The 24674-nt window shown below is 53.3% G+C and overlaps 9 protein-coding genes across 9 annotated transcripts; 3 read left to right on the top strand and 6 right to left on the bottom strand.

The window, feature by feature from the left end:
- Positions 1 to 289: 289 nt before the first annotated feature.
- Positions 290 to 5742, bottom strand: N7474_001903 (putative Rho guanyl nucleotide exchange factor; the record flags this gene model as incomplete). The annotated part of the gene is made up of 3 exons (XM_057193318.1): positions 290 to 1039; positions 1088 to 1354; positions 1411 to 5742. The coding sequence occupies 3 exons, from the start codon at positions 5740 to 5742 to the stop codon at positions 290 to 292; spliced, it is 5349 nt and encodes a 1782-aa protein (XP_057058271.1).
- An 878-nt stretch (positions 5743 to 6620) lies between these two features.
- On the bottom strand, positions 6621 to 9097 carry N7474_001904 (uncharacterized protein; the record flags this gene model as incomplete). The annotated part of the gene is made up of 9 exons (XM_057193319.1): positions 6621 to 6755; positions 6804 to 7160; positions 7211 to 7396; positions 7448 to 7485; positions 7543 to 8418; positions 8470 to 8597; positions 8644 to 8792; positions 8846 to 8943; positions 8998 to 9097. The coding sequence occupies 9 exons, from the start codon at positions 9095 to 9097 to the stop codon at positions 6621 to 6623; spliced, it is 2067 nt and encodes a 688-aa protein (XP_057058272.1).
- Positions 9098 to 10573: 1476 nt separating this feature from the next.
- N7474_001905 (acyl--CoA ligase) lies at positions 10574 to 12594 on the top strand (the record flags this gene model as incomplete). Its single annotated transcript, XM_057193320.1, has 6 exons — positions 10574 to 10849; positions 10912 to 11292; positions 11346 to 11621; positions 11675 to 11837; positions 11889 to 12211; positions 12268 to 12594. The coding sequence occupies 6 exons, from the start codon at positions 10574 to 10576 to the stop codon at positions 12592 to 12594; spliced, it is 1746 nt and encodes a 581-aa protein (XP_057058273.1).
- A 788-nt stretch (positions 12595 to 13382) lies between these two features.
- On the bottom strand, positions 13383 to 14858 carry N7474_001906 (proteasome regulatory particle base subunit RPT2; the record flags this gene model as incomplete). The annotated part of the gene is made up of 3 exons (XM_057193321.1): positions 13383 to 13636; positions 13690 to 14749; positions 14811 to 14858. 3 exons carry the CDS (start codon positions 14856 to 14858, stop codon positions 13383 to 13385), a joined length of 1362 nt encoding a protein of 453 aa, XP_057058274.1.
- Positions 14859 to 15596: 738 nt separating this feature from the next.
- On the top strand, positions 15597 to 16412 carry N7474_001907 (E2 ubiquitin-conjugating protein UBC1; the record flags this gene model as incomplete). The annotated part of the gene is made up of 2 exons (XM_057193322.1): positions 15597 to 15857; positions 15915 to 16412. The coding sequence occupies 2 exons, from the start codon at positions 15597 to 15599 to the stop codon at positions 16410 to 16412; spliced, it is 759 nt and encodes a 252-aa protein (XP_057058275.1).
- A 189-nt stretch (positions 16413 to 16601) lies between these two features.
- On the top strand, positions 16602 to 17973 carry N7474_001908 (TFIIH complex kinase subunit CCL1; the record flags this gene model as incomplete). Its single annotated transcript, XM_057193323.1, has 2 exons — positions 16602 to 16943; positions 17011 to 17973. The coding sequence occupies 2 exons, from the start codon at positions 16602 to 16604 to the stop codon at positions 17971 to 17973; spliced, it is 1305 nt and encodes a 434-aa protein (XP_057058276.1).
- An 879-nt stretch (positions 17974 to 18852) lies between these two features.
- On the bottom strand, positions 18853 to 20769 carry N7474_001909 (ATP-binding cassette family ATPase ARB1; the record flags this gene model as incomplete). The annotated part of the gene is made up of 2 exons (XM_057193324.1): positions 18853 to 20121; positions 20179 to 20769. The coding sequence occupies 2 exons, from the start codon at positions 20767 to 20769 to the stop codon at positions 18853 to 18855; spliced, it is 1860 nt and encodes a 619-aa protein (XP_057058277.1).
- Positions 20770 to 21258: 489 nt separating this feature from the next.
- N7474_001910 (uncharacterized protein) lies at positions 21259 to 22429 on the bottom strand (the record flags this gene model as incomplete). Its single annotated transcript, XM_057193325.1, has 2 exons — positions 21259 to 21829; positions 21888 to 22429. 2 exons carry the CDS (start codon positions 22427 to 22429, stop codon positions 21259 to 21261), a joined length of 1113 nt encoding a protein of 370 aa, XP_057058278.1.
- A 704-nt stretch (positions 22430 to 23133) lies between these two features.
- On the bottom strand, positions 23134 to 24093 carry N7474_001911 (HPP family protein; the record flags this gene model as incomplete). The annotated part of the gene is made up of 2 exons (XM_057193326.1): positions 23134 to 23715; positions 23797 to 24093. The coding sequence occupies 2 exons, from the start codon at positions 24091 to 24093 to the stop codon at positions 23134 to 23136; spliced, it is 879 nt and encodes a 292-aa protein (XP_057058279.1).
- Between the last annotated feature and the right edge of the window lie 581 nt (positions 24094 to 24674).

The raw sequence follows: 24674 nt of genomic DNA on the forward strand, positions 1-24674 counted from the left end.
AAATAAATGCTATAGCTGAATCGCGAAGGTATGTACAGAAGGTATCGTCGAAAGCACTAAGTTAATTCGCTGACCTCGCCCCAACAATCGCAGAAGATGCATGCAAATGTGTTCGGTGTTGATTCCATTCGAACAACATGCCCTCCATTTCCACGCCCTAATTAAGGAAAAGAAAATAAGAAAAGGAAAGAACCAAAGGGTATAAAACAAGGTCCCAGGCGTAAATCAGAAAAGAAGAGTACACTCCCCCCCCCAACATAAAAGACATGGTGTCAAAGTGCACCACCGATTAATCCTTCTGTCCCTCATTCTCCACCAGCTCCAAAACAATCTGGCTGCGCTCATACTGCGGATGCTGCATGCAAATCTTGACCGTGTGACCGGGCAACCCGCCAAACACTCCATTCGCACTCAGCCCACTCGCCAGACTGATAGCACTGCCGGGGCTGGCAAGCGCCTGGCTAGCCTGGACATGATTCGCAAGGGAGCCGGGCAGTTTACTGCCATCGTCGAGACACGTGACGCTGTGGCCGGCGATAACCTGTCTCAGACGACCGTTCATGGCATTGCGGACCTCGACGAAGTCGTCATTGAACAGAATCAGGAATTTGCCGTACAAACACGCAGAGTGGGCGCTGCCGACGAACTCCATGACCACGCTGCGCGAGACGTCGCCGTGCTTGTTGACGTACACGGCGCATTCTTGGTAGGCGACTAGGAACTCGCTGTCGCTGAGGCGGAACATGCCCAGCGGGCGGAGGTCTTTGATGCGGTTGGCTATCCCGTGGAGGGTATCGTGGGCGTCGGGGGTTTCGGAGCGGAAGTCTGGGACGGACCATGACTGTTTCTTGTCGAGGGTGAGAACCTCGATGCCGCGGTGAGTGGAGATGGCGAGCGAGGAGTGGAACATGTTGATGTGGTAGCTTTCGGCGGGGATGTAGAACTCGTCGTACTCGCGGAAGAACTCGGTTTGGGAGCGGCGGGATTGGAAAAGTTTGGATTTGTTGCTGGATGATTTTTGGAGGATGGGTTCAAGGACCTGGTCTTCGCGTTAGGAAAGCCGGAGGAGGGCTTGGTCGAAACATACCTTGAAGGTGGACGAGAGTCCGTCTCGCTTCTTGTACAAGACCAAATACCGATCATTCATGCGTCCTGCTGCGAAGAAGCCCACTTCGCGGTTCCCAGATAACTTCTGCGGAGCTCGTCGAGCTGAGTCTTGCGACTGAGATGGAGTGCCGCTGACTGGACACACCACATCAAGGTGGTAGGCAATCAAAGACCGGTCTGCAATGAGCAGGAAGAGATTAAATTCCTCAAACACGGCAATTTGAGTGACCCGCATAATGGGAATAGCCTGGAGGATAGCATTAATATTATGCACCGACTGAAACAAAAGGACATAGCACTTACCCGATACCAACCGCGCGGGTTGTTATGCTCCGCCAGATAGACGCCATTGTCCGTCCCGACCCCATACATGATTCGACCAGGGGGCTGTTGGAAGACTGTTGCGCAGTTGACCGCGGTCCTACACACTGGAGGTGGACGCGATTTCGAGCTCTCATATCGCTTTTCAACCTCCTGGATCGCGCGGTACAGAGGTGTTCCCTTGATCGTGACGCTCTTAGAGCCAGCCGAGGCATCGGAATAGGCGAACGCAGTGTCTGCAAGCACACGAAGCCGGAATGGCTCTGCATTCTGAGAAAAGAGAGCAGCAGCATGTTTCGTCTTCGCTTCAATGATCCTCTCGCACCAGTCTTTGCGACTCTGCGCCGAAAAAGCGTAGAGGGTGTACGTTCCGTTCTTCCCCAGGTGCTTGATTTTGAATGGGTAGAGGATCTTGTCATCCTTGGAGCTTTCGAGCGATGTGGTAGGCACGAGGGTTTTGCCAGATGATGGAGCGCCCGGGGAAACTCCGTTGCCCGCTTGTCCCATGGGAGCCACGACGCCTTGGGAGGGTGTCACAGTTGAAACGCCCCGCACAGAGGATTTGACAACGGGATCATCGTTTGTACTTTCGAGAACCAACAGATCCATTGGAACAGGTAGCTTGGACACGTCGTATCGCTCGTACTTGGCCGTCCGTGCTGAATCGCGCGTGCTGAATGATTTGGCGAGCACCAAGTAATGGTCAAAGAGGATAGCGTGAGTGTCGACAAGGAACCTGGTGCGAGTACCTGGACGCTGCAGGTCACCACGGTAGATAATTTGGCGCCCCAGATGCTCCAGGTTAAGCTCGACTTCTTTCTGCATCTCCGGACGCAGCTGCAATTTGGCAGCGAGCTCCATCAGGTCGGCTTTCTTGTTCATCTCGCCCACTTTGTTGTCACACTCCAACGCAACGACTTTGATCTCCTCAATGGCCTGCGCCAGGTTGGTCTTTTCTTCAGAGTCTTTGGGCATATTCTTGTGGACCGTGGCAAGCAGAAGCGTATACCGTTGAATGCGGGTGATCGGAGCTTTGAGGAATGTGTCCCAGCTGAGACGGCCCGACAACTTGTGTTCGCGTACTTGATTCAAGAACTGCTTGAAATTGACGTTTCGTTCGGCCTCCTTGCGGACAAGGTAGTTTGCAGTTGGGAAAGTGGCGGCGTAGTCGATGTAGGCATTCTTAGCCTTGCGGATCCACTCTCTGAAGATATCGCTGAATCCGACAATGAAAGGACCCTGTTCCTTTTGACGGTATTTGAGCTGCGCCAGCAGGAAATCCTCGTTGACCTTCTTCACTGAGTCCACCTTGCCGAAGACATCATCCAGAAATTTGCTCAATCGTTTGGCCGGAATGATGGAAGGGCTCATGTTTCCTAATTGATCCCGATACAGCTCTCGCAGAACATCCAGCTGGCCAATATACGCATCTTCGGTGGTCACAATCTCATGCAAGTTGTTCTGTCGATCGATCTCTTTCTTCGAATGGGACTCTAATGCCTCCTTGGACACTTTGTAGAATGTCACCCAGTCTTCCACCTTCTTCTGCGGTGCCATCATCTGCGCTTTCAGATTGACTTTCTTCAAGGTCCTCATACAGTGATGAGCATAGCACCGTCCAAAGCTGTCCGTATCCTGGATGTGCATTTCCTGGTCGTGAAGCTTCGACGAGTAACACCCAGTTCCCGTGATTTGGAAGAGAACACCCGACAGACCACCGGAGCCGAACTTAACCCATTCTTCCTCTTTGACCAATGCTTCTTCTCGGAGCATAGTGCGGGTAACGCGAGCGGCAAGCGTCTCAGCATCAGCAATGTTCATAGTCGGAACCTTGTGGGTAAAAAGCGCCACAATTGCGTCGGTGATCGCCTGCTCCTTGAGATCGGTTTCGTCCTTGCTCAAATCTTGAATCCACGACAGGATAGAGCTGAGAGCCCACGGTTCAGTGCATTTCTTGAACTGCTCAGAGGACAGTTTCGCTGGGTTGAACCTCTTGCGCCGCACCGAAGGAATGGCAGGCAAATCGAGAGTGATAGCCGCAGCAGCCTCGGACGGACCGATTTTGGGGAGGTCTTTGTTTTGGAGATGTTGAAGGAAGGCCTGCTGTTGTTTGTATTTGATACGGTCGGCGTCGGTTTTTGACCTGATGGGTGCATCGGCACGAGGGCCAATGGGCGTGGACATAGACGACGACCGCGGCACTTGGGAGGGACTGGTGATGGTCTCCCCGCTGGAGCCTGCAGAGATCGGTGGGTCTCTATACTGTGTATAAATGTGCAAGTCACCCGTCTCCGGAGGTCGATATGTCCCCGCAGGCATGAGGTGTGAAACAAGGTCAGTATTGGACGGTTCAACGGGTGCCGGTGGCAGCGGCCGCATCCCGGGGTGGAAGAACAAGTCTTCGTGTGCGGGCCCGTAAGAGCCTTCGTCGCCGGAGAGATCCGCGTCATGGTGTTGCTCGTAAGGGCTGTCTCCCTCTTCGCCATAATCGAAACTCATCCGCCGGCTGAACGCATTAGGTGCTGACAGACCCCCTGTTCCTCCGGCATCAACCCTAGCATCCGGGGGAAGATGGTGTAGGCGCTGGGCATAGTCGTATGCGATTCGTGGATGCTCATAATCATCGAGGTATCCTGCCCGTTCGTCGGGAGAGAGATTGGTACTCCTGAGTGAGCCAGATCTGGCATTGAGCCTGTCGCCAAAAGCAGTGTCGATGTGTTCCTCCGGACTGAAGGTATTGTCCTCGCCGTAGTGCATGTTGCCCGCGTATCCTCCTTCGTAAAGTGCCAGGTCTTGGGCGACATAATCGCTATCTTCGTTCGGATCAGAATGCGGCGAAGGTCCTCTGTTTGACATGTAGGAACCGCCAGAGCTGAGTATGGAAGCATTTGTCGCCCGCCGTTGGAGGATGCGTTCTTCGCGAGCTTTATCCTCTTCCTCGGCCATTCGCAACATGGCCAGGCCTGCTTCCGCTTCGGCATCGCTCTCATCACTGTACGCACCGTAATTGATTTCATGGCCAGTCCCTGTAGCCACGCTGCCATTTGTGTGTGTATGCTGCTCATCAGGTGCGAGGCGTACATCTGAACCATGTGATGTTCTTGAACTGTGCCGCCTAGCAAAACTACCCTGGGGATCCATCACTGCTGCCTCCACCTCCTTCATCAATTCCTCATATCGGAACGAGGCAAAATCTTCGCCGTCGCTGTCCGCATCGGGTGGCGGTCCGGGCAGAGGTCGTGCCTGAGGGTGGCGAGTCAAAGTGTCTGTTCGTCGCGGTGGCACTGGTGACGGGCCCGACTGCACTGGCAGGTCTGGTAGAGTCCGTCCAGACACGCTGGGGCGGCTATAAAGACCATTCGTATGAGTCTGGTGCATAGGTGGCTCCGGAGGCCGATCGTCGTACGAAGCATTGAGTCCATGAGAGGCATATCCAGACCCCTGTGATGAGGAATGGTAAGGGCGTGACGAGGGCGCCGGCACGTCAACCCCCAACGGTGAGCTAGCGGGAAAGTACGTTGGGGCGTTCGGCGATGAGGCACTTTGGTATGTGACTGGGATTGTTGTCGCGGGTGGCTGACTTGAGGTGGACAATCCATACGTCGACGGACGGCTCCCGTATGGATGGTCTGCGCCTCGAGGAGGCACCGGTGGCGGCTGAGAGGAATATCCATAGGTCTGAGGAGTGGGAGGGGGTTGCCCATATGGCGAAGCTGCACTTGGCCGTCGTGCAATACTGGAAGCCCCCATGTCTGGCGCTGCAGTGGGCTGATATGCCGCGGGATTGTAGGGCTGATGGGTGGAAACCGGCGTAGAAATCGGGTTGGTATAAGCCATTGGATTATATCCCAGACTGTGTTGTGCTTGCGTTTGTGGAAGGGCATACTGCTGCGGATTGTAGGAAGGCTGGCCCGTGGGCGGGCCGGACGAGTATTGGTGCTGATAGTTGGACATGGTCGAGGTCTGGGACGTAGCGCGAGTGGGCGACATAAGAGAGGTGTTCTCGGAGGAGGTGCGCGAATAACGCGAGTCTATCTCATCGTCGTACACGCCGTGAGCATTGTAGCTCCCTTGCCCGACACTGCCAACATAACCAGGACCACTTTGTACCGCGTATTGCCCGTTCCCTTGGACCGCTGTCTCATTGTGGGAATTGAAGTACTGTTGTGAATCATCTCCGGCGCAATAACTGGGCACTCGGCGCGGCTGGCGTTGGCTCTGTGGCGGTTGGGTGGGGTTATGGTGAGATCTGTACTCGTCGTAGCGACCCGGCGCCGAGGGCGCGCTGGGGTGGCCGTTCGGATATTGCGACATGGTCTTGAGCGAGTGCGAGCTCGGTAGGAAAGAGGGAATCGACACGCTGTGTGTGCTAGTGCGAGGGGCCACGCGAGCAGATGTTAGGCTGCCGGGGAACTGCTGACATTCCCACGCTCTAGGGAGATGGAGGGAATCCGTCGGTATTTGGAGGACACCGGTCGTCACATACGAGGGAAGGAAATTTGAAAACGAAAGAAACCACAACAGCCCCTGGAGGTGGGAAGGGAGAAAGCGAGCGAGCGAGCGTCGGGTTGGGGCAAGGAGGGCAACGGATTGAAGGTGCTTACGGATGGAGGTACAGGGACTCGCGACACCGCCTGGCAGACAACAAACACCCGAATCTAGAGGCTCTTATGCTTACTGCCTTCTTGCTAAGTAACCCAGTTTGATCATTCTCCGGGGAAATATTGCCTGACAGCAGCGCCCGATAGACAGACAGGAATGGTTAGCTTGGTACTGGCCCCTCGCGGAGCCAGGGGCCCACTCATCGCTTCGATGGCCGGCACAGGGCTGAGCTGTGGCTGCGCCCCATGTGGGGAGCACTGGCAACGTTGGGACTTGAGAATGACGACACGGGATGGGATAAAAATAGTAATTAGATTGCATGCATCACAATAGCATCAGGAGCAAGTAGGAAAAGATATCGCAGAGCCAGAGCACTAAAAGAATGGGGCATCTAAAATAAAAGAAACATCATGGCTAATCGGAAAATGGCAAGCAGAAAAGATCAAACAAGACAGAGGAAAATCATCAAACAAGTGCTAATCATACATCGATAATAATATCAGTCATGGCAAAGAAGAATTGATAGGAGCAGTAGTAACACCGGGATCGAAAGGAAAAACTCATGTGTTGAGACGTTCATTCATGCATCTTCACTGCCCATTGTAGATCTGGTCAGGGCTGAGGGTGAATTGGCCTTTGTAAAGCTCATTTTCGTTAACGTGGTCAGGTTTGATGTATCTCGCCGTCAGCGCGAAGCGCATCTTATTCTCTGGGACAACAGCATGCTGAACGAGGTCAGAAGGCATGTCAGATTACCAAGTGTATCACGTTACCTCGAAGTAGCTCTGCAGATTTTCCCCGTGCATTACCACCAGGTCGCCATGGTGGAGCTCGAGTCTCATCCTTGGAGGTGCTTCTCCACCCGCGGTCGTGCCAACCTTCAGCAGGTCATAGAGGCGCTCCTTGTAATGAGACTGTGAGATCTTCCCAGCATCCAGTTGCTTTTTGAGATCCAGTCGACCCTCTTCATGTTTGCAACCCTCCAGAGTGGGATCATTGTCCACAAGATGCTTGGCTCTTGTAAGCCCGTGGTAGTATTTGTACTTCATACGGATGGACATGGTAGATGGTGCACCGAGCGAGAGAGTAGCAATCGTAGGGCCGAGAGAAGACTCGCCGTCGTCGTGGAACTATAGATCATGATTAGCCTTGTGTCTATGTTGTGCAGCGAGGAACATACTCCGATCTTCATGTCCTCGAAGTAACCCAGCACCAACAGTTCATTCGGGGGAAGGAAATGATCCCCGGCGCTACTGACAGCCTGCTCCGTGGCCCATGTCAAACGGCCCAGGGCTCGGAGGACGGGCTCGGGGGCTTCGTCAAACCCTTTGGAGGCCACCGACACGACGTACTTGTACGGCATGCCCTATTCACTGTCAGTCAGGTGCAGACTACACATCTCTGACTGGGCGCTTACAAAATTGACCGCAAAATGAGCGGTCAGGGTTCCGGCAACTTATTGTGCAGTTAGATCGCGTGTGAATGTTTAAAGTATGTGAAGCATATGCTTACCAACGCTCTGCTGAAGACGGTACCGTCTCAGCCCAAGATCTCCACACTGGAGAGCCGTGAACATGTCGTTTGGGCCGCCGTACTGAGAATTGATCGCTCGGTTGGCCACGAAATGAGTGATGGAACCAACACCCCGAATACGGTAAGTGAGCTTCCGATACGGGAACAAGGACTCATCATCAATTTCTGGGATCGCCCTTTTTGGGTTGAAATAGAGAGCCCGTTGGATTGGGCCTAGGTCGAAATCATCTACCACCGAGCGAATAGACACAGGGGGCATAGTGAAAAGCTTCTGGAAGGAGCAATGGTGCTGGGGACTGGCGATGGTATCGTCTGTGCATTTCCAGCCTCGCCAGAACATTCGAGGGATGCATTTTGAGCACAGAGGGCAAACAATAGCCTTCCATGCGATACGCATCGAGCTCACTTCGGGATCGTCCTCGCTGATGGTTCCTAGAAGATTAGGGACAAGACTATGGTGGGGCTGCATGGTTCTTTCTGAACGAGACCGAGTGTTCAAAAAGTCTGGGTGGAAAGTAAGAGCATCTGGACGATTTTGGTTGATACACCAGAAGTCGGTGCAGGTTGGTTTAAGACACATCCATCCTTCATTGTAGATGCGTGGACTCTTGAGGTGGCACGATGGGCACTGAACCGACTCTGGCTTTGTGTCAAAGTCCCGTTCTCCAAGGGGCTTCGGGTTAGGAGAGCCCCGAGCTGCCCACCAGCTCTTTTCCGAGAGATCAAGCTTCTCAAACCGGACTTTGACCCCAGTCTTCTCGCCCACCCTTTCATACCAGACATCGGTGACCTTGAAATAGGCCATGACATTGTACCGATGTGGGAGCTTGCGCTTAAGCTCCTTGTTCCTGCTGCCTGCAAATTCTGTTAGCAAAATTGGACATAGATGTGATTATCCAGGCTTACCGATCACAACACCGACAGGATTTCTGAACTGCTGGTTATTAAGGAGACTTTTGACAGTGACATTGGTGAAGTCCTGGTCTCTGATAAGAGTCAAATTCCCGTCCTTGTCCTTCGTGCAACCTCCGCCACTGAACATGTCAGAAAATTGGTTTTAGGCCGGACGATGGTACTCACACTCGAGTGATGATAATCTCCTCGTCAATATATGCGCGTTCACCACTGTCAGAATCCACGAGAAAGCCCCAGCAAAAACCATTGAGGTGGTAGAGGCCTCCTTGGGTGGCGCGAAACCACGGGATGGCATCACAGAGATCTGGACGCTTCTGTGATAGGAATCAGCATCGGCCTTGCAGGATATAGAAGGCGTGTCCCAAACCTCTGACCAAGCTGGCGGGTTCCCAGAGACTGGCCCTAATTCCAGGCTCGGTTTCTTGATCCGCAAGCGAAGGGCTTTAGCAAGTGGCTCGATTGGACCTGTCGGGCATTAGTGATCTATAGCATGAGACTGAAGAGTGGTGCCATCGTTACCTTTCTTGTTCGGTGTCTTCCTGGCCCTAGTGATGCGTCCCGATCGAACGGTGTCTGATTGAACAGGTCCCGCTACCGTGGACCTGGTCGTGGGAGTCATCCTGCTCAGACTCGGCCGGTGCTTTTTGGAAGGAAAAGCTCTCTTCTCTAAACTTGGGAGAGCAGACAAAGGGTGTAGGTTGATGGAGATGGTCAAATATCTAGAGATCATTATTAGTGAGCCAGATCCACGGTGGCAGAGTTGATCATGCAATATCAATAGCCCATATAGTATATGCCTCCAAAGAAATCTGATGAACTTGGGAGTTAATGAAGGCTCACTGGGTAGTTCTGCAAGCGAAAGTCTTGACAGCAGATCCTCGAGTGAGATTGAGATGGGGGAATGGTTTGAATTGACGAGGAAAGGTGGTGCACGACCCGAATGCAGCGGTGTAGACGCGAGGGAGTTCGGGGTACCGATCGGGATGCAAGGTCGTGCGCGATGATGAACGGTCTCAAAACCTCGCGGGATGAACGAAACTGATGAAAGAAAGATGGCGAGGATGAAAGAAGCAATGGGATGGATGGGTGGAAGACAAGGATGAAGAAAACATATCGGCTGGTCTTGGTGCGCTCTGGTCACGGGGACCATGGTCACAGGCCTACCAAATCAGGCGCCAGCGAGGTATAGAACAGACACCCAACAAGGAGATTTACACCACGGATATGGGTGACTTAATGGAAAAGGAATATAACAACATCGACTTCATACCAATGAATTGATCCTGGCCAGATCTTGCCAACTCATGATGATGGTCACGCAGATGACTATTAAAATGCTAGCAACAAGGACACAAAATGACAATGAAGAATGGATGATCGCAATGTAAGGACAAGGAAATGAGTGATGGCATCTGCCATACACTTCAACGAGCGGTACCTTGGTAGCAGGCGATGTAGTGAACGCAGTGATGTAATCAGGGTACTCAATCTAGTGAATCCTCAAAAAGGTGAATAAATGCACCTTCAGTGGAATTTATAGCGCCACTTCAATGCCTTTCTTCTGAGAATTGAGACTTATAGCGATTAGTGGTGATTCATGAGCAGGTGTTTCCATCGGTATTGTCTACTTGAGTGAGGTCAAGGCCTGAGCTTAAAGAGATAATCTGTGGCGATGGAGTATAGCTGAATAGCACTCTCTTTTGGATAAATTGGACTTCTAGTATGTTAGTGGAATATAACGTGGCCTGACAGTGAAGAGAGGAGATCGGTCCTCACATTAAGTCATGCCGAGGGAAGAACCCCGGTCACACGGAAGTATACGTCCATCCTGCAACTGCCCGACCGGTGTGCACAGACTCGGTAATATTTTAAGCACTCACTAATGCCGGCGATTAAAACCCGTGCCATTAGAAACCCGGGCAGACCAACCCCATGCACACTTTTAGGTTCATGCCTAGGTCATGATCGGCAATCCACAAGAGGAGTTACCGAGCTTCCCCGCACATAATCCAGGCACCTTTCCCCGACTTTTCTTTTGGTTTCTTCCACATCATCATACGTACAAACAGTTCATTGTATACAAAGGACAGTCAACATGGTCTTCTTGCCTCCAAAGCATCTCAGCCCGTTAGGGCATGTTCCTGACAACATCCCCATCAGCGAGTTCATGCTCAATGAACAGCATGGGCGTGTGCCACATGCCGCGTCCAGGGACCCCTATACCTGCGGTCTCAGCGGCAAGACATACTCATCGCGCGATGTCGTTAACCGGGTGGACTTCATTGCGCGTGGCCTAGCGAAGGAGTTTGGCTGGACACCGAATCAGGGGTCCGAATGGGATAAGACCGTGGCGATCTTCGCCGTGAACACGGTACGTCGTGGCACCTTAGGAAGTTATGTCAAAAGCTAATGACCATTTTTTGCATTAATCAGATCGATTCAGTGCCATTTTTCTGGGCGGTCCATCGGCTTGGTGGGATTGTCACGCCCGCCAACGCAGCATACTCGGCGGATGAGCTGCGGCACCAGCTGGTCGACTCTGGGGCAAAGGCCCTATTCACATGTGTTCCATTGCTGTCGGCCGCATTGGAGGCTGCGGCCAAGGTCGGACTTCCCAAGAATAAGATCTACTTGCTGGATGTGCCAGGACAGATCTTGGGAGGTGTCAAACCCCCTACAGAGTACAAATCTGTCGCCCAGATTGAGCAGGCGGGAAGATCTCTCCCGGCGTTGGAGCCACTGAACTGGGGCCCCGGCGAAGGTGCCCGGCGGACTGCTTTCTTGTGCTATTCGAGTGGAACGTCTGGATTGCCCGTAAGTAAATTGCAATCTTTGGATCTGGTCCATCTTGCTGAACACGGAGATAGAAAGGAGTTATGATTTCGCACCGAAATGTTATCGCCAACACGCTACAGATCGCCGCCTTTGAGAAGACCTGGCGCGAGTCAAAGACTCCTCCCGGAGCCAAGACTCCGTACACTGATGTCTCCCTCGGCCTCCTGCCTCAGAGCCACATCTATGCTCTGGTGGTGATCTGCCATGCCGGCGCTTACCGGGGCGATCAAACCATTGTTCTCCCCAAATTCGAGCTGAAGTCGTACCTGGCCTCTATTCAACACTTCAAGATCACCTCGCTGTTCCTGGTTGGTTTTCTTCTTTGGGTTTACGGCTGCAGGTTGCTGATACCATTCGCCAGGTTCCTCCAATCATCATCAATATGCTGCGCAGTCAGGACGTCTGCTCCAAGTACGATTTGAGCTCCGTTCAGACACTCTTCACTGGTGCAGCCCCACTGGGCATGGAAACGGCTGTCGATTTCCAGAAATTGTACCCCAACGTGTACATCCGGCAAGGCTATGGTGAGAACATTCCCACAAAACTCAAAGATTCCGGAACTAACTGTAACACAGGTCTAACGGAAACATGCACTGTGGTCAGCTCATCTCATCCCAAAGATATCTGGCTCGGTTCATCCGGCACACTCATCCCTGGCTTCGAGGCCAAGATTGTGACGCCGGAAGGCAAAGAGATCACTGCATACGATACGCCCGGGGAGCTTGTCACCCGCAGCCCGAGCGTGGTGATCGGCTACCTGAACAACGAGAAGGCAACCAAGGAGACCTTCGAAGACGGATGGATGCGCACGGGAGACGAAGCGGTGGTTCGCGTCAGCCCCAACGGCACCGAACACATCTTCATCGTCGACCGCATTAAGGAACTGATCAAGGTCAAGGTTCGTGATACCTCTTCATCTATCAAATCTTGAAGCAGCGACTAATATTTCTACAGGGCATGCAAGTCGCACCCGCCGAACTGGAATCCCACCTCCTCACGCACCCGGCCGTCGCAGACTGCGCTGTTATCGCCGTGCCGGACGAGGCTGCAGGCGAAGTGCCCAAGGCCATCGTGGTCAAATCAGCCTCGGGCGGCGATGACGAGGCTGCGATTCAGGCGATAAAGAAACACGTCGAGGACCATAAAGCGCGACACAAGTGGCTCAAGGGTGGTGTGAAATTTGTCGATGCCGTTCCTAAGAGCCCAAGCGGTAAGATCTTGCGCCGATTGCTGCGGGACCAGGAAAAGGAGGAGCGGAGAAAGGCCGGGGTCAAGCTCTGATTCTATGCTTGTTGTTTCTTTAGCCTAGTATATACACAAGACATTTGTACAAGCCGAATAATGTCCGGCAACTCTCAGCCTCAGATCAATGACATAAGCCCTATAGAGTTGCTTGAGAGCTTTCGTAGTAAAAGTGTTGATCAAATGGGTGCAAACTATAACGTACCTGCCGGGGGTTGTTGCTTTCCTGCTTTCTAACCACTGCCGTAGATAGGTTACACTCCCCTACCCTCTTCTCTTCTTGCAACACACCAAGCTGCAACTGGCCAGCTCTTATCCTACAGAAGCTTTACGGTGGCTAGACCTGCTACTTGATCCTACACGTTTAACGCGTGTTCTTGCTATATGCATCACACTTACAATTTATAGCGAAAATGAGTAATGCCAAGGATATTCTACAACCTCGGGTGGCGATGCGATGAGCGAAAACGATCAATACCAAAGACGCTGTAATTGTCCTCGCCGATCTACATCAACCGTGTGGACGGCAGCCTCGTCCACAGTCTCGGATGGGACGTTATGGCAATGTATGCCACGTACTGGCTGATCGACGCTGTCGAACGCTTCCTGAACAACACGACGGACAGGCTGTTTGGGGAGGATCCCATGACTATCTCACAACACTTCGCGGAGGATTTCTTAGTCTTGACTTGGGCTCCTTGTTTTCGTTTCCCTACTCGTGTATAGATAGCCTCAAATGGGATTTTTCGACTGGTTTGCTTCCTTCTGTAGTTCAATAAAATACACACAGCACGCGCCTGCTGGCACATTCAAGTCCAAACACGCCTCTACAGGTACAATCCCTCCACGGGGCCGCCGTCCTGCTTCGTCTTCATGATGCGCTCTCGGGCGGCACGGAAATCTTCCATCTGCACTCTCATCCGACGCTCGCGCAGCGCCATCAGACCGGCTTCCGTGCAGATCGCTCGAATATCGGCTCCGGAAAGATCATCCTTCTGGTTGACGAACTCGTCCAGATCAACGTCGTCACTAAGGGACATCTTCGACGTGTGAAGAGTGAAGATCTTCTTCTTGGTATTTTCTGGGAACGGTTAGTATGTATGTCCAGCATTGATGGTATGGGGGATTGCTTACGATCTGGGGTCTCGAAGAGAATCTTGCGGTCGATACGCCCCGGTCGAATCAGGGCTGGATCCAGTGTCTCAATCTTGTTGGTGGCCATGATGACCTTCACATCACCACGGTCGTCAAATCCATCCAGCTGATTCAGAAGCTCCAGCATGGTCCGCTGGATTTCACGCTCGCCACCGGATGTTGACTCGTACCGCTTGGTACCAATGGCATCGATCTCATCAATGAACACGATGGACGGGGAGTGCTCAGCAGCGACCTGGAAGATCTGCCGGACCAAACGAGGGCCATCACCCAGGTATTTCTGGATCAGTTCACTACCGACGATGCGAAGGAAGGTTGCGCTTGTCTGGTTGGCGACGGCCTTGGCAAGCAGTGTCTTTCCAGTTCCCGGAGCACCGTAGAGAATCACACCCTTCGGTGGTTTGATGCCCATCTCCTCGTAGAGCTCTGGGTGTAGCAACGGCAGCTCCACAGCCTCTCGCACTTCCTGGATCTGAGACTCCAGACCACCAATATCTGCGTAGGACTCGGTGGGTGCCTTGTCCAGCTTCATGACGGATACCAGAGGATCGGATTCCTCGGTCAGGACACCAACGACGGAAACTGACTTGTGATGCAAAAGGATACTGGCACCTGGCTCCAGGAGGTCTTTGTCGACGAACGACATGATGGACACGTAGTACTCGGGGCCAGTGGCACTCGACACGATCGCATGGTCATCATCGATCAGCTCCTCCAGGTTACCGACTCCCATCGGGCTGCCTCGCATGTCATCAACACGGCTCCTCTCGTCGGCATTCCGATCCATCACATCCAGATCGCCTCCGCTGACCGGGTCTTGCGTCGCTTGAGCCTTGGCCTTTCGCATGCGCTCCATGTTCTCCACGTATTCCTCCTCGAGCAGCAGGTGGTCATGGACGCGCTGCATTCGGAGGTACCGTAGCTTACATCGCGACGTGGGATAGATGTCTGGAAGCTTGGAGGCTGTGCTTGGGCCAGCGGCCTTGCGCTTCTTGCGACCGATGCGGGTGGTGGGTGGTGGAGGGGGTTCGTATTTGGGCTTGTCCTTCTGCGCAATCGTGAGCGAGGGCCGCTCTGGCCGAGAGCGAACCAAGTCATACCTTTTTGTCTTTGTCATCCCGTCCATCACCGCCGGGGCCTCCGCCCATGTTAGACTGCTGGTTACCCTGTTTTGGAACACGTCAGCACACACAGCGACGAGTTAGGGGACGGCGGATGAAGCAGGGTCACGAACCATGTTTTGCAGGTCAGGGACTTGGCGCAGTCACAGTCCCGAGGGTGAAAATGAATCAAAGATAGGAAATAAAGTTAACACCGAGCTTTGGGGATACCGTAGACGATGGAAACCAAGGGGTGGAAGGGATGGGGTGGCAGGTGGTGATGCTCGGAGATGAGATGATGCTAAGCTGGGAGCTGTTGTCAGTGCACGTGACTGAAACCTCAGGCCATCAATGACGTTGGAGCCTCGATGCCTTAACGGGTCCTGCCTCTCTCGCTTCCTGACTTGATGTATGCTCCATTCCTATTGCAATTCTGACTGGACTGGTGCGCTGTATATTTGAGACAATCATCCACTATTGTGCAGCTCACCAAATTTCTTCGATCAGAACAATAGCTCATCCAGCTTCCTCAAACCTGGTCATTCATACTTGCCCCGCCATAGGTGAGCTTGCTGCTTCGGTCCTACGCCCTCGGAGGAGCACATACAACCGTGGTACTGCCCTATCTTTCAAGTCATATTCTAACTATATTGCTCTTCTAATAGTATTCTCTACCGATCTCTCCCCTGCCGTCGGCCTGAGTGGACACGAGACCTTACCCGATGCCGGAATAGCTATCCTACTGTACACATACACACCTTTTGATCGAGTACCAATCCATTAGCCATGGCCAGCAACCGAATTCGGCGGATGAGGAAAGAAATTGCCGACATCCACGCCGACACACACTCGCAGATCAACGCGGAGCCCGTCGGCGGCGAGGACGATGTGACGCACCTCCGAGGTTCGTTTCCCGGACCACCGGGGACGCCCTATGAGGGAGGTACATACAACATCGACATCAAAATTCCCGAGATGTATCCATTCCGTCCACCCACCATGAAATTTGAAACCAAGGTGTGGCATCCGAATGTCAGCAGCCAGACGGTGAGTGTTCTTCCACTAGTTCCGGTATACCAAAACTCATGCACATTGGAATGAAAGGGTGCCATCTGTCTCGACACATTGTCCAGTGCCTGGACTCCCGTCCTGACGGTCAAGTCTGCCCTTCTTTCATTGCAATCTTTGCTCTGTACACCGGAGCCCAAGGACCCTCAGGACGCCGAGGTGGCCAACATGTTCCTGCGGAGGCCCAAGGAGTTTGAGCGGGTTGCTCGCGAATGGGCAGTTCTTTATGCTGGTGCTCCCCGTGGAGAAACCAGTGAGGGCAGCAGGAGCGCAGCAGAGGAGACTCAGGAAGCAGTACAAGATAATGTGGCCCAGTATGTCCCCCACACTTTTAAGGTCTTTGAGCTCACATTATCGCACAGATATGATGGATACAACAAAGAATTGGTCGACCGCTTCTGTAGCATGGGTTTCGACGTGGAACGAGTCGTCGGTGCCTTTCAACGTGTGGGGGTCGACCGGCGAGGAGGGCAGGACTACGAGCTGAACGAGGGTCAGATGGGTGATGTTACTTCACAACTTCTGGGGGAGTGAGATGTTGCTATATCTTTTTTTAGATACGACGAAACGTACAAATAATGTAGCTCTGTATCTTGTGTTCTTTCTTTCCTTATTTCGACTTTTGTACTGCGCATAGTTTTGAGTCCTTATCGATAAGCCACACATCATCTTCCCTCCGACTGCCAGGCAAGGATCATTCATTCCCTCACTCACCTCTCCACGATGATCGAAGACGACATCTACCGCACATCCTCCCAGTTCCGCTTATGGTCCTACACCGAAACCTCTTTACAGTCTCTACGCGCCAATACCAATGCAGCTGCCAGCGAGCGCGTACGAACGGCCTTACGCCGGGCCCGTGAGGCGCAACAATCGACCGCATCCTCTGCTGTGGGAACGCCGATGACGAGCCAGCCGGGGAGCGAAAGTGAAGGCAGGGGAAATGAGGAAAAGGAGATTGACTGTTTAACACCAGATGAAGAGCTGGTGTTTGTGCGGTATTACTGTGAGCAGCTGCTGGAGCTCGGGGAGACCTACAAACCGCCACTGCCGACACTGGTCCGGGTAAGTCTTCCAACCCCGTTAATCAAACATGGAATCGATAAATTGACAAGTATCGTGTATGCGACAGGCCACCGCAATCCAGTACCTCCGCCGCTTCTATTTGTCCAACTCGCCCATGACCTACAACCCCAAACAAATCATGGCGTGCGCGCTCTTCGTGGCGACCAAGACCGAGAACTATTACATGTCCCTACGGCAATTCGCCGATGGCATCCCAGGAAACACGACCACGGAGGATGTCCTTGCCCCCGAATTCCTGCTCATGCAGGGACTGCGCTTCACATTTGACGTTCGACACCCATTCCGCGGCCTCGAAGGAGGCGCCATGGAGCTCACGGCCATCGCTCAAGGCAGTGGCCAGCCAGCACCTCACATGGTGCACCAAACACCAGAAGACCTTCGTCAGGGCCTGATGTCCATCGCTCCTCCTCCCGTTCCCTCATCCTCGATTACAGACCGCATCGGACGCGCGCACGGCACCACGCGCGAGATGCTCAAGTCCGCCGCGCAGATGACAGACGCGTACTTCCTCTATACACCCTCCCAAATCTGGCTATCAGCGTTTCTCCTCGCAGACCGCCCCCTCGCCGAATTCTACCTCGACACCAAACTCGGCGGACCGCTCACAAACACCACCGCCTCCACAGAGAACCCCAACAACCTCCAAAACCCTCTCTACGATCTCCGCACAAAAGTCCTCGCCATCTTAAACGACTGCGCTGCCCTCCTCGAATCTTACACGCCTCTCTCATCTGACCCAGCACAGATGAAAAATCTCAAGCGCATCGCAAAGAAGCTTTATCACTGCCAGAACCCAGAAAAGGTCAATTTAGCCGCGATCCAAAAGCGCGGATCTCAGCCTCCTCCATCCCGGGCCGCGTCTAGTGCTGCTGCTGACTCTGGGGCCGTAACCTCTGAGAGCGAATCGGATCGTCTAGCGAAGAAGCGGAAGCTGGAGCGAGAGCAGAAGAATCACATGGCCGATCCGTTTGGACCGCCACTGGTGACAGAGCGGACTAAGGGGCACTGATTGTGATGCGAGTCGTCACTGCACTTTTTGCGGGTTTGTGGACATCTCAACACGAAAACTGAAATCCCCCATATTCCCTTCTCTGCGGGTACCCCCGATACAGAGTCTCACATCCGTCGTTGTAGAGGTGGCGTGTTTCCCTGATAAGTCGCCAGCGCACGGCACGGATGAGACACGATTCGAACCCTCTGGAGGCATCAGAACTCGACATCCTGGGCTCGTTTGCCAGAACAACCTAGACCATGACTCCGCTTTGAGTGTGCTATATTGTATTTGATTGATTGACAATCAACCACTTGATCCCGACAGCTTCCACATCTTAGCCATATACTGCAATCGAGTACCTAGCGACTAGCTCTCAATCTACTAAGCACCTTCAATGTATGAGCCAATTAACAGATATAGAACTGGCATCCATCGCTCATATTGACATCAGGAAAGACTAGATACTGCAAACCACCATGCGTGGCGTCTATCGGAGATGCATAGGAACAAAAACAAAAACAGCAATTGGTTGCCACCATCGGGGTAATGTAGTGGATGGGGTTTCATGACAACAAAAAAATGCCGGCAAGAGAGAAAAGGCCAGCCCCCTCCAAAGCGCACAAAATCTAGTCTTGAAGGAAAGGACCCCCGACGAAGTCTAAGTAAAAACAAAAGAAAAAAGAAAATTTTGGTGACCTCTCCTTCCTCTTTTCCTGCTTCCTCCTTCCAATCCTCAAGACTGGGCTGGGCGCGTTTTCTTCGCGCCCGCATTCCATTTCCATTCCTTCAGTTTCTCGTCTAGCATTTCGTCGTCATCAGAGGGAATCAAAGGAGAAAAAAACAAAAACAAATCAAACCAAAAGAAATTGAAAAACCCAATTTGGTGATATCGCTCTAGACAGCGCCGGCGTCCAGCATCTTCTTGCGCAGGTGCTTCTTGTACGCGCCGATGGTGCCGTCCCAGCGGCGGACGGTCTTGTGCTCGCAGACCATGATGTCCTTGGCGATCTTGTCCAGCAGACGGAAGTCGTGGGAGACGACGACGACACCGCCGCTGAAGGCGTTGATGGCGTCAGCCAGAGAGTCAATGGTCGGGATATCGAGACCGTTGGTCGGCTCGTCCAGCAGGATCATGTTGGGGGACTCGATGGCAAGCAGGGCGAAGACGATACGGCTCTTCTGGCCCTCGGACAGGGTGCCCATGAGCGCAGTCTGGCCCTCGCCACTGAGGCCGTAGCGGCCCAGCTGCTGGCGCCAGTACTGGTAGTCCTGGGAGACGGACGAGAACTTGTCACGCACGAAGTCCAGAGAGGACTTGGTCAGGTCGAGCTGCTCAGCGGAGTGCTGGCTGTACACGCCCAGCTTCAGGTGAGTGTGACGGCTGACGGCGCCGCCAATCGGGGACAGCTTGCCGGTCATCAGGCGCAGGAGGGTGGACTTGCCGACACCGTTGGGGCCGACCAGGGCCGTTCGGGAGTCCATGTCGACACCGAAGTCGAGGTGCTCGTACAGAGTGTCATCCCACGAGCCGGAGTAGGAAAAGCTGACGTCGTCAAAGGACAGGACGGGAGGAGGCAACTTCTCGACATCGGCGAAGCGGAAAGTGAACACCCGGTCGGGGATGACGGGCTGGATGAAACCATCGGCTTCCATCTTGTCGAGAATCTTCTGGCGCGACTTGGCCTGGCGCACCAGGTTGGCGTAGGTACCGGCCGAGGCAATGAACTTTTTGATGTGTTGGATTTCCTCTTGCTGCTTGTTGTATGCCTTCATCTGGTTCGTCTCCTGCTCCTCGCGGGTCTTGCTGTACGAGTCGTAGTTACCACCATAGTAGAGCAGCTGCTTCATGCGCATGTCCAACATGTTAGTGCAGACACCGTTCAGGAAATCCATCGAGTGCGAAACCAGCACCAGCGTACGCTCCCACTTCTTCAGGTACTCTTCCAGCCACACGCAGGCTTCCAGGTCCAAATGCGCGGTGGGATCGTCCAGCAGAAGCAGCGAGGGCTTCACGAACAGGGCCTTGGCGAGGGCGACACGCATCCGCCATCCACCGGACATGTCCTTGGTCTTCTTGTGGATGGTGGTCTTGTTGAAACCGAGACCGGTCAGAATGAGCGAAGCACGGGTGTGGAAAGTGGACGGGTCCATCTTGTCCATGCGCTGTACAGTGTATTAGTCTCCAAAATTTTCGACCAAAAAAGGTTCATGAACACCTACGTCGTAAAGATCCTCGAGGATCGGGCTGTCAGGGCCGTCGTGCTCCAAAATCTCTTCGGCCTTCTTCTCCATCGAGTCGAGCTGGTTCTGTGCCTCCCGAACCACCCACTCCAAAGCACCGAGATCAGAAGGGGGGGCACCCTCGTTCAGCAGATAAATATCGATATGCTCGGGGATAGGGAATTCCCGCGAAGCAATAGACTTGAGCAGCGTGGACTTGCCGCAGCCGTTCTCACCCAGCAGGCCGTAGCGACGACCGAAGTTCAGTTCGAGGGTCGAGTCGGTGATGAGGACCTTGCCGTGGAACACAAGCGAGACCGAGGTGATTTTGACGTCACGAGAAGAAGGGAGAGACGACAGCACACCGGTGGTGACGCGGTCGGACAGGCCGTGCTTGTCCATCTGGGCTGTAAGCTTCTCGACCTCCTTCATTTTAGCGTCGGTGGTGGCGGGCTGGTCCTCGGCGGGCAGAGCGTTGCCATTGGCATCGAGCATGGGAGGCGTTTCAGTGCCTTTGCCAGCCTTGCCGCCCTTCTTCTTGGGATCATCGGCACGCTTGGCCATCCGGGCAGCCTTGGACGCAGAGACCATGGTTGCGGTGGTGAGATTAAGGTGGGGTGAGAAAAAGGGAGGGTGGATGGATTGAGGAGGAAGAGAGAGAAAGACAAGAGAGGACTCGGACAATCTCTTTCGATGTGAGAAATCTAAAAAGGCTGAGTGGATCGAGTTTTGGCGGGGCGGAAGATAGAGGGGCCACTTGGGTCAACAGCCTCTACTGATCTGGAGGATGTCAGTGGAAGAAAACCGGGTGGCAAGTCTCACAGGGAGAGAAGCAGCACCTACTGGATATGGTTGTGGTGTCTACTGTTGCACACCAGACTGGAGGGTTGAAAGGGAAAAGAGAACAAAAATTGTGTTCGGTGGGGCTGAATTCTTCGGGCGGGAGACGTCATGGTGGCCTGAGGCATCCATTGCCACTCAGGGCTAGAGGCTATGGGCTTAGTAGGGGACCTGAAAAGAATGCTACACATGTAGGCCTCGGTCTATTGTAACTCGAATTATTTACAACGTAGCCACTATCTAACTAACGATCGTAAACTCCAGCGGATTCGACGCGGGCATCACTATGGGCGGCCCATCAATCCACTCACCGGCATCACGACCACTCGGCAGCATCAACTCAGTCTGCGCATGATCCTCCCTGCTGCCCCAGTTCCACATCTCAATAATTCCTCCCTCCAACTGGTACCGGATCTTGTCCCCAGGAGCCTGGTCGGACAACCGTTGGTCGTCAATCCCCAGGTTCTGGCTCCAGGATTCCCCAGGAGCTAGGCTGATCCAGCGACGATCCTCGCTGATATTTACAGCAGCCTCGAAATCGTATATCAAGTCGGACATGGCACATCCGACGCTTGGATCCTCGCAGTACTCCCATTCGCTGTTCCCACGGGACCGAAAAATCCGTTCAGAGGGTATTAGAAGCTGGAAAGCATCGAACATAATCGGCTGGGTCGCCGGCTCCGAATCAGCGTCCGGGTCCTTTGAGACAAGACCTTGATATGTGACTGTCTGTACCAGTTGAAAGCGCTCATCTGTCATTGCTTTGCTTTCGGCGCCAGTCAGGGTAACAATCAGCATCGGTGTCCCCGGACTACACAATGATCCGGTTAGCCATGTTCCTTGCGGAGGGTAGAGTTATAATAACGTACGCTGGGGCTCTGGGCCATTTTGGCTCCGGGGTCTCATATCCGGGAGCCGGTGGCTTCTCAACCACAGTGAACGACACACGAGGCGTCCCCGAAAGAACGGCAAGAGGGAGACCATCACGCGATCTGCTCTCATTCTTTTCGACACTCCCCCATCGCCACCAGTAAATCTCACCAGGCCATAACAGCTCATACTTCTCGCCCGCCACCATAGTATCGAGCCAACTTTCTGGGATGCCTGCAAAAAACCACGTACTTTCACCAGGCTTTAGCTCAAACAGACCTTGGGTATGTCGCGAAATCCGGGGCTCTGTCGAATCACGCGCACGCCACGGCTCAGACGGGACTTCCAATTGGCTGTCGACATTGTGTCGGAGAAGCACCAAGCCTCCGGAGCCCCAGGCGTCTACGGTAGCAGACCAGTAGAACGAGCAAGGCTGGTCGTGGCCGTCATTGCCTCGATGAATGCGAAAGACAAGGCGACTGTTGGAATTCCGTTTGGCGATTTCGGAGCCACTAAGTCCTTGCAGCTCTAGCGAGAGCATGAGGTTTGGGGTGTCGGGCCTAGGATGCGTTAACGGCAGCCTGTTGCTCGGTTTGGCAGAGGACCTACGCTGCATCGGCGGGTGAGTATTTCAAGAAGGGAGCGAACTGTGTATCGTCCATGGTGGTTTGTTTTTTGTTTGGTTTGGTTGTAGGAATACATGGATGTGAGTGATAGGCAACAATGAGATACTCGCCCCCAAGTCGGACCCACACCAGCGGTTGGGGGTCCAGCATCGTGTCAACAACTCTGCCCTGAATCCGAGTCTGATGACTACCGTTGATCTGAACTGGAGGGTAGGCAATAGAAAGCAAGCTAAACTAATTGACTTGGCTCTAAAATAAGCGATGAAACACGGTTGGGCCCATGTCAAACCTCACTAGGGCGGTGATATTATTAGTACGAAGCTAATTTCGATGAGCTAGTTGCAAGTTATCTATAGTAGTCAGATCTTCGTTATCACATTTCAATTCAACGTATGCAGTCCGTTGTGGCAATACGCCCATGGGAGCGTGCTGACCTCCAGCTTTTTGCTGCTACCAAGAAGAGCTATAGTCTCGTCACGGACAGCCAAGTCAAGCATGTCCATTTCTGCGATGAGCCAGTAGGTCAACGATTAAGTGAAGTTTGGAAAGGAGGCCCAAATCATTGGGTCCGGAGTTGTCGGTGATTGATATCATGACTATATCTACTATTGGCACTGCATTATACACGCTCGCTAATCTTCATCAGCACCCGCCTCTCCTCCTCCGTCAGGTACACTCCATCGGGCACGAGAACATCTCCCCGCGCAACGACCAATCTCCTCGGCACATCCGTCAAACTCTCCTCATAGTGACTAGGAATACTAGTCCCTCCCTCTTTGTGGCGAGTCGCTTCCTCATCCTGTCTCAGCGGAGCCAATGGATGCGACGTCCACCAGTACAGCGGGTAGCGGCGCTGGATGTTATTGATCAACAACGCAGCGGCCTGCATGAGCGCAATTCCCAGCAGCATCACCGGAAATAGGAACCAGCCCAGCTTCGCGGTCTGCGAGTTGGTCACCGCCAGAAGCGAGGTTGCGCCTGCTGGCGGGTGCACTGTGCTCGTGAGCACCATGACACCCACCGTCAGGGCGCAGGCTAGTGCGCCGCCGAGCTCGATGTAGGCCTCTGCGTGCGGATTTAGGGCGAAAAGCTTGGAGATGCCCACGCCGATGGTGCAGGCGAAGATCTGGCTCATGATTGCGTTGCGGGGTTGTGAGAAGGGCGAGTCGATGGCGCAGAATTCGAGGACGGCAGCAGCACCCTGTTAGATATGTTGTGTCAGTTGTTGTTCGACATTGCTGTGTTTCATTGTCCGGGCCAATGATACAGGGACGAGTCTTACAAAACTACCGATAATTATCGGTGCATCTCTCGATTCAAACGACGGCACTCGCTTCGACACCTCCGCCACTAGAGCCAGGCCGCAGAAGACGCCGATAACCGACCAAAAGGCAATGACGATATTGCCCAGGCTCTTCGGGGTGTTCTCCCGGTGCCCAAGCATATGGGCCAGCGGCTTAGGGATCAAATGCCATCTTGGCGCCGGAAGAAACGGGTTGATGAAGCGATCAATATCAAAGTGCCATGTCGACGGCCGAGACAAGGACACGGCGGGACCATGCGGTGAGAACTGAGCCATATTCCCAAGAACTCGGATACGATACCCGCAACGCCAGATCAGTCCAGGGGGAGATCTCAGCCCTATAAAACATTATTTAGTGTGCAGCCAAGTGTCGACTCTAAGGCCCGTGCTGGTGGAACTGGCGGACATCGTCATCTGGTGAAGATGCACATCGTTTACATATCTCCGCGGACACGGCTGGGCAATTAGTTCGGGCCAGGAACAATGGCGAAATGACAAGCGCTGAGGATCCAGACGGCCTTCCACTCACGCCATTTGTATGTGGTAATAGAAAGCCGAATGCGGTTTAGCGGGTAGGCTTGGGCGTCATTGACTCAGCATTGCTTATACTTTCGAAAATTCGTTGAAGTCAGGTTTGAGTAATAATTATTGAAGCCAAACATGGAAAATAGGAGAATACGTTGTGTTATATAGATGTAGAAGAGAGATCCAAAAGTGTGTGGTGGTTGAAGTGCCGTAACAGGGGTTCCACAGCGACGCAAGGCTGAAGAGGCGCCTGCCAGCTAGGAACCCGAATATAGATATTCTGGAATTCTACTCGGCATCAAGGAGTATGTATATAGAGATGACGTGTGATA

The sequence above is a fragment of the Penicillium riverlandense genome, assembly GCF_028828495.1.
Source record: "Penicillium riverlandense strain IBT 135883 chromosome Unknown utg000001l_segment0_segment0, whole genome shotgun sequence".
Classification (NCBI taxonomy): Eukaryota; Fungi; Ascomycota; class Eurotiomycetes; order Eurotiales; family Aspergillaceae; genus Penicillium; species Penicillium riverlandense.